General features: G+C 32.0%; 1 protein-coding gene across 1 annotated transcript in view; it reads left to right on the top strand.

The window, feature by feature from the left end:
* Positions 1-8,897, top strand: part of LOC107436861 (cytochrome P450 3A8) — a gene marked incomplete at both ends in the record, with an annotated part of 35,316 nt that extends 26,419 nt beyond the window's left edge. The window contains 3 exon segments of the mRNA XM_071186069.1: positions 6,358-6,521; positions 7,502-7,590; positions 8,760-8,897. Of these exon segments, the coding sequence (XP_071042170.1) occupies positions 6,358-6,521; positions 7,502-7,590; positions 8,760-8,897 (391 nt within the window).
* Positions 8,898-9,229: the final 332 nt, after the last annotated feature.

A 9,229-nucleotide genomic window follows, 5' to 3' on the forward strand; every position in this document is an offset into this window, starting at 1 on the left:
TTTCTCGGGCATTAGGTTTTAACTCTTATAAGAATATCAGAAACGAAACTAATTCAAATCGTAGATTTAACTCAAATCGAGACCCTTATTCCTTCTCTAATAAAAAGAGATACCATTTTGTTTTCGGTTGTACAAGAAAGAAGATCAAGCATTTTTCTTTTTTAAATTTAATAAGCCACATTAAAGAAGGAACGTTGCAATGCTACACGCTACATTAACGACGTCTCCAGAGTAACTGAATGACGGTTCATATAGAAATCGCAGGTAAGCGTCTCATACAACAACGCCCCCTATAGTTCGTTGCGATCGCGAATATATTTTTCTTTATTTTATTATGTTTGTAGCAACCAGAATATTTTATTTTCTCAAAGTAAATATATATATAGATCCGAAGGTGACAGATATGACATTTTATTTCGATAGTGGAAGCTATTATTCAGAAATTTTCAGTTTCTTTAAAAAGAAATTGATACCAGTTTTTAATTTTTTTTTCAGGTGCGTACGAACCTTGCAAACATATATAAATTGGTTATCTAAACTAATTAGCCATTTTACGATTACTGAACAGTAAATAAGCTTTGTGCATAATGCATACAGCAACCTACGCAATTACAAAAGTGTAACATATTTTTACAAATAATTTTTCACACTGTTACTAAATAATAAATTTTTGCGAGAAAAAAAATTTTAACGAGTTTCTTAAATAACCAAAATTAAAGTTTTTTTTGAAAAAAATTATATGAAATTGCAATGGTACAGAGCGAAATGATTGAGCTTAAATTTTATCGTAGCAGGGACTATATCTTTGATATAGTCTCTGCATTTGAATATTTTTTTTAATATATCCTTTTATTTTTATAATATATTTTTTCATTGAGATCTGTCAATTAAATATTTTTTTTTAAATTTAGATGTTTATCATTAAGAAACAAAAAGGTGATCGCAGCAATGGGGAAGGGGGGGGGGATTGGTGAACCAAGCGAGCTGGGGACAGTACTCTCAGTAATTATTACAATTAATTAAGAAAAATACTATAGATAATATGTTCGATCAATACAAATGTTTGCATGATAGTATAAAGTAACAGCAATGCAAAAAATCGTATATTGTGACAATAATTTTTTTATAAGTTAATTTTGAAACCGTATCAGTTCAATCGTTTGCGAATATGAAAATTTTGATTAAAAAATTTAGTCAAGAAAAGTATAAAAAAAAATTGTGATCCTCATATCCATATTCAGAATTAAGTAGTTTGTACATGTGCTACATCTTTTCATTTTCCAAAATTAAAAAGGGTTGATTAAAAACCACGCTAAGAGGTAAAAACTTTTAAAATTTCTGTGGTTCTTACAGGGTGCGTAGCAAAATTTTTCAACAAAAAATAAGCACCTTCTAAGCATTCAAAATATATTTTTAAGTGCTATATAAATTAACAAAATACATAACAATATTCAAAGACTTTACGTGATCATATGATAAGATAAAATAACTAGTTTCTGACAAAGAACTCTTTTCTTGATTATATTAGCCATTATAAAATGCTCGAGAGATTTTTCGGTCCGATATCAGAGGGTAGAAAATGAAGTCTGAAATTGAGAATATCTTTCAAAATGCAGCAAGAGTCTCAGCTCACCCAACTCATGCGGATTCGCAAGTATTTCATCAAACTTGTAAACTGATTGACGCTTTCATAAGCTATGGACCGACGGTATGCCGAAACAGGTTGTGGTCGAATGAATCGTGAAAACGTCGAATAGAACAATGTGAAAAGCACTCTTTTGCATAAAACGTGACGAAATTCGACATGGTAAAGAAAAAAATCTCATTTCGAAAAGGGAAAACTAAGCACTTTTTAAAAACACCCAATGAAAAAAGCACCTTTAAGGGCTTTTAAAAAGCGAAAATAAGCACCTTTACGCTCTTTTCAAAAACATTGCGCACCATGTCTTATCATTGTCAAAAATAAGTGGAGTAATTTTTATCCCTGATAAGGTTAAACGTTTTTGGGATCATAAAAATAAATAATTTTATTTGCTAAAATTAAGAATTGTATAAAAAAATAATGCGTGGAGTCCCTCCGCACGGAAGAAGTTAAATTTCGCATCCCGCGTCGTTAATTGTAGAAGAATCAGCAGTCGTAGAAGGATCACTAGTTCTATTCAACGACTCTTTTTCCTGCTCCGCTCGCTTCCGTGCTCTGTAATCACGGTAATATTGTGCATTTTTACCTCGTCGATCTCTTGAACCAGTGGAAGTGCTTGTGGTTGCCCTGGAAAATGTATTTGCATTAATAATGTATGTGAATGCGTCATAATGTAATTTCAGAAGAGAAAACCTAACAATCAATTGATATTCACAAGAGACGTACCTTGACATAACCTTAAATCCGTCGCATTGTCCGCGGGATTGTTTTCACTCATTTTTTACAATTGTTATCCACTAAATTTGAAAATAAAAAATACTACCCTATCAAATTATATGTGTATCAAAACAAACTAAAAAAAATATTTATAGAAAAACAATACTTTTATTATTTTTATGCTAGTGAGAACCAAAACAATATGGCAATGAATGAGGGAAAACTGGATCCTACCACGTGATTTCCCGGCCAATAAAAATGTAGCGTTAAACGTTTAACGCAACCTTGTTGGAAGTCGCATAAGAAGTATAACTTCAAAAAAAAAAATTTCATCGTACAAACATAAAAAAATTAATTGCTATAAAATTAAAAAAGGCAGGAAACGATTGTTTACATTTGATAAATTCAAAACCTTTATTTTGCTTTTATTCCATTTGAAATGGACTAAAATAAAAGAAAATCTCATTGCCGCCGTGTCTCGAATAGTACATTTTAAATGTCGGGCTGAATTTTTTTTAAAAATTTCTGGAACCAAAACTGCGATGGTTCCGTGATAAAGCTATTTTAAAATTTGACTCCGTGTGCTTGCATACGTACACGCACAGAGAGAGAAGGTGTCTCACGTGTTCTTAACGTACGTAAATTTTTTTAGAAAATTGCCTCATAGATGCATCGGTCAAGCGGTGAAGCTTAGCGAATCGGTCAAATTTTGCTCATAGCGAAATCTGTCGAATAGTTCCTGAGAAACTGAATTTTAAAAATGCCGTATTTTTAAAAATTCAATTTCTTAGAAGCTATTCCGTTGATTTCGTTTAAATTTTATATTGTGCCATGTAAAGTTTTATTCTTTAAAATGATGTTAAAAACTGTACACCTTACAATTCAAAATGCCTTAATTTTTTTTTTTTTTTTAATTAAAAGAAAATAATAAATATTTACTAAAAGTTATTTTTGCATGGAATTATCTTTGGGTAAGGAAATTTTATAACTGTGCTCAAAAAGTTTTTAATTCACTTAAAAAAAATTCTCAAGATATGGCGAAATAAGTCAAATGTAGACAACTCTCCTGATCAAAGTATTGGGATCATATTTCCCAGATTGCGGCTACCCTCTGTATTTAGTGGGGGGTCAGAAATTATAATCCATCATTCAGAGAAAGTACGTTTTTATGTCTGATTTCGTAACTCAAAATATCGTCTGTACTTTTTAACATATTTATAGTTACCATTAAGAGATTGAGCCCTAGAAAGTGAAGATCCGAGCATTAGATTAAAAGTAATTCACGGTGGTCCTTTTTTGCGTTGTCAATCGTCGGTTTTTGTGAGCAGCAGCGAACATAGCCCATTATTTATTCTTATAAAAATTTATGGAGCATTTACATTGTATGTTTTATGTAATAATATTTGATAACAAAAATAATATTTCAAGTTTTATATAACTTATAGCAATTGTTATGGAAATATCCAAAGTGTATAATGTCGCATCTTAAAACGTTTTTAAGACATAACATACCATTTGTAAAACAATCTGTTGTAAAAATCTTTTCAAAAACGTTATGACTAAGATTGAAAGCATTATTACATTTGAAATTAGGTATTTGTTTTCACTTTTTAAAAATGATAAATCAGGATAGCAAGCATTTAGACCATTGTTGGATTTTGTAAAATTATGTTGTTAATATAATCTATTATATATAATTCTCTTACGTGGCTCCCAAATTTTGGCTGTATTTCTTTTCCGCCGGTGGCAACGTTTGCTTTGTTTTGTTTACGTTTTGAAAACACCAAAGCATTCTGCCTTTTAATGATGTGTTTCTGATCTAATATATATAATTCTCTTACGTGGCTCCCAAATTTTGGCTGAAGTACTTTGTACAACTAAATAAGATTCTTTTCACAACAGTTAAATATTTACTTTATTTTCTTCATTCATAGAGAAAACAGTCGGCAAAGAATTCTGTTAGGTTAAAAAACATTTCGCTAAAAAAATAACGAATTCTAAAAGAAATAAAAATAAACAACTTATAAATTAAAAATGCCGTTGCCAGTCATAGAATTTTTTGAAAGTTAACTTAGCAACATAAATCAAAATGACTTAGAAGCGTAACTAGATCAAAATTATGATACCTCAGTGCTTGACGTAACAAATCCTTCGATTCTATAAGTGTTGTATCGCCAAATGCCCAAATTCACAATTGAGTTTTTAAAGAAATTCTACAAATAGTTTTAAATAAACAACCTACTTCTACAACTGCTTCTTGAAGAACTTGGCTCATTGATTAAAAATATTGTTTTAATTTTACAGTACTAACTTTACTTCTACTTTCATTATTGCTATGACCCTCTTTCATTACATTTTACAACTTCATGCTAAATTTGAGGACTTTAAGTTGTTTTGTGGTTGAATACTGACATTTAGAAATGTGTACATAAAAAAAATAATATTTAGAGGTTAAGAGTTGCCTCAGAAAAATTTGAATTGTTGACATTGAACTTAACAATGGAAACAATCGTTTTTGTGAAAAATTGAATTGTATTGTTGACATCAAAACTAAAAATATTGTGTTTCAACTTAACAATACTACCTTAATTTATACTTTAGAATTGCCTCGGAGAAATTTGAATTGTTAGCAATGACTTAAACAAAAAGTTTTATTTTAACTGACAAATACTATATTATAATTTTAACTTTTTCTATGACTATACTCATTTTCTTACTCTTTTCTTTGTTTTTTATACATTTTATATTTTTGTGATAAAATAAAAAACTTATAGTTGTTCTGCTTCTGAACACTGATGAAAACACAAAATGATGGGCTTCATCAACAATCAAAAATATATACATTTATTTTACAAATTCCATATTATTAAGGTGGCGCCCTTCAGAGAATTAAAAATACAAAATTATCTTCATCAAAGCCGATGCTTTACATCCGGCGTTCAGTGGCAGACTACTATTTCATATTGTTTTACAACACATGGCTTTAGCCCTCTGGTGGGAAAGACTTTAAAACAAAACTTACAACAGTTACTTTTCTCAACAACTGAAATTTAGAATAGTGTGATTAAGAAAAATATGCGAACTGTTTTCAATTTTAAATTAATATTGAAATGCACATTTTTAGAATTTTCTACAGTGAAAAGTTTTCGGAACTTCAGTGTTCAAATAAGTATACAAAAGCTAGACGTTAAGAACGTATCCAATGAGCGAGTAAAGCGATCATCGGATTGCGAAGCAATCCGAAATGAACTGCGAAAGCAGTTCCGGGGGTTGGCGAGCGCCAGCGAGTAGGGGGCGAAGCCTCCTAGTATTTTAAATTTTTAAAAACGTTATGACTAAGAGTGATTATATTAGATTTGAAATTAGGTATTTGTTTTCACTTTTTGAAAATGATAAAATCAGGATTGCAGACGTTTAGACCATTGTTGGACTTTAATTGCAGATTATGATAACAGATGGCTATAACTTTTCCTATCTGGGTAAATGGAACTTCAAAGATTAACAATACTTACAAAGAAAAAAGAAATGGGAAGAATTTTACAGTTTTTAAGTATAATGAATGTTTTTCAGTTGATTAATTCAATCTTAGACTCGTGTAAATTTAATGTTAGACTCGTGTAAATTTAATGTTAGACTCGTGTAAATTCAATATTAGACTCGTGTAAATTCAATGTTAGACTCGTGTAAATTCAATGTTAGACTCGTGTAAATTCAATATTAGACTTGTGTAAATTTAATGTTAGACTCGTGTAAATTTAATGTTAGACTCGTGTAAATTTAATGTCAGACTCGTGTAAATTTAATATTAGACTCGTGTAAATTCAATATTAGACTCGTGTAAATTTAATGTTAGACTCGTGTAAATTTAATGTTAGACACGTGTAAATTTAATGTTAGACTCGTGTTCTCTATAAAAAAGAACATGAGGTCAAGTTTTTCTTATGACATTAAATAAAAGAAAAAATCAGTTTTAAATAATGGCCATCTTTCGCTCTCAGGTCTATCAAGGAATGAACTGATAGCGCAGTGCATCATATTCTTCGTTGCTGGCTTCGAAACTTTAGCTCTTGCTTTCTCTGCGGCCACTTATGTACTGGCAACTCAACAGGATGTCCAAGAAAAAGTTCGGAAGGAAATCGAAGATTGCTTAAAGGAAACAAATGTAAATACTAAATTTCTTTAAATTTTTATTTGATCGTTCAGTCGGGTAAGCAAGGGCGAAATCAGCGTAAGAAAACGTCAAAACACAAATAGGTTCAACCATGTGTACCACGGCTACCTCTCGAGCCACGTGTTTTTGCGCTATAAACGTAAAATTCGCGAAATCAATGGTAATTTATATATATGACGAGGGAACTGTGCTGGTAAAATAAGCGGTATACTGTGCTTCGTAAAGACTGCCTTAGTATTTATTTTTAGACTTCTCGTTGAAAACGTTTGGTAGGTAAGTAGGTATTTTATTTACGTTGCACTAGAGCTGGACAATGTGCTATTGGCGACGGTCTGGGAAACATTCCCGAGGATGAGCCGAAGACATGCCACCCCAATTTTGATCCTCAGCAGAAGGGTTGACTCCCCTGCTTTGGTAGCTCGAAGACTTGCGAGCGAAATCGAGCACTTTACGATAGAGCAATTTAACGAGAGCCAATACCGCGCATCCTCGGTTCCTGAGCAGGCTGATCAAAGTGGTCACCCGCCAGCTTACTGATTCTTGATTTCGATGTTTTACTGGCAACCGTGTCTTTACGTCCATTGCGGGATCGTTTTAAAGTGGAGATTTCTTTTTTAAACTCTCATTTGTTAAAAGACAAAATTTTATCGGAAAATAAACACTTCATTTTAATGTTAAAATTTATGTGTTTGAATTTCAAATGAAGTTTAAAGTATTCTACACAAAAAATATATCTGAAACTCGATTCCTAATTTTTCTGCAGTTCTAACTTAATCCATGTTGAGAGAAGATTCTTCGTACTAAACACCTTATTATATTCTTCTGAAAGATTTGTTTTTAAACCCGTATTAAAGTACAACAACAACAACAAAAGATTACTTACGTGAAACGATGAGTAAAGCAAATTTATAAAATCAATATTTCCAATAAATGTAAGTTATTAATTAAATTCTTTTTACTTTCCATTTTAGGGTACTTTGACTTACGAAGTTTTTCAAAATATGAAATATCTTGATTGCTTCCTGTCTGAAACCTTGAGAATGTATCCTCCTCTAATTAAGTATGTATTTTAAAGTTGTTTTAAGTTAGATTTTACTGTAATAATGTTAAACTGGATTAACACATTTAGTTGAATATTACTTTCAAATGAGCATAAATTTGTGGAATTTATTTATATATTATTATAAATATATATTTCTTTAAATCTTAAGCATAACTTTTTATAATATTTACGCCTATTCAACTCTTATGCAGGTTTTATGCTTATCTAACTCTTTATATATGTATCTTTTTTTACACAGATTTGAGCCCGTAAGTTGCCACATGTTATGAACATTTATACTTTAATATTATATCTAGTATGTGTTATAATATGTATGTATTTAGCATCTGTTATAAAGTATTTTCATTATAGTTACTATCTATTTAATCCATCTAGGCTTGTTAGACTATTATATTTTATTTTATAACCGGCGCTGAACCACCCACCCAATTCTGAGTTTACGACCATCAACTCCTTAGTCTTCTCATTTTGAATCCGACACAGAAGGCAAGGGACCTCCTCGATCAAACATTGGGACAAACTAGCTTCCGATGGAACTAACCCTCATTTGCGTTACAGGAAGAGGAAAAACTTTCCACGGTTAGCCCGACTGCAAGGAAACACTGACTCATAATCCGTCTACCACTGTGGTGGTCAGAGCGAGCAGAATTCGTATCAACCAGCTGCAGCTGGGATTCATTGGGAGGCGAACACTCTATCCCCTGAGCTACTGCGGTTTCCAAACCATTACATTATTTATTTTATAACCATCGTTGAACAGTCAATCCAATTTTGAACTTAAAACTACCAATACTGAACTCCGCAACCTTGTAACTTTTAACTCAATCCAGAAGACAACGGAACTCCTATATCAAGGATCGGGAGGAATTTTGCCGAACTTTTTGATGGAACTAACCCGCATTTGCTCTACAAGGAGTTGAAAATATCCCATGGTTTACCTGACGGCAAGGGGACACTAACACGTGATCCATCTATGACTGAGGATATTTTATATCAGCAATTTGGTTGGTGCGGAATTCGTATCGACCAACCAACGCTAGGATTCGAACCTTGGTCCTCTTATTGGAAGATGAGTACTTTCCCCTGAGCCACCGGTTCTTAAATCATAAGATTAAATGTTTTGTGTTTAAAATTAAATATGCAATTTTCTTCCTTTTTTTTAACAGAACAGAAAGAAAAGCTGCTTCCACCTATGAATTAGGAGACACGGGTATCCTTCTTGAAAAAGATATGCTCGTCAGTATTCCAATATACGCACTCCACCATGATCCAAAATATTTTCCAGATCCTGAAAAGTTTAATCCCAACAGGTAAAATCTTTATGATTATATATCTATGATATATCTATGATATATCTATGATAATTATTCAATATGCATCAGTAAAAAATATTTCATGGCACTTTATTGAATTGGAAAAAAAAAATCGAGATGACTGAACATATATATTTTTAGGATTGTCTAGGTCAAATAAATACAAGCTTTCGGAGTGAGTCAAGGTGGCTCAGGAGATAGAGCGTTCGCCTTCTAATGAGATGAACCGGCTTCGAATCCAAGCGATGGCTGATTGATACGATTTCCGCACCCGGATTGCACAGACCACGGTGTTGACGTAGAATATCCTCAGTGGTATACCG

The sequence above is a fragment of the Parasteatoda tepidariorum genome, chromosome 10 (genome assembly GCF_043381705.1).
Source record: "Parasteatoda tepidariorum isolate YZ-2023 chromosome 10, CAS_Ptep_4.0, whole genome shotgun sequence".
NCBI classification, from domain to species: Eukaryota; Metazoa; Arthropoda; class Arachnida; order Araneae; family Theridiidae; genus Parasteatoda; species Parasteatoda tepidariorum.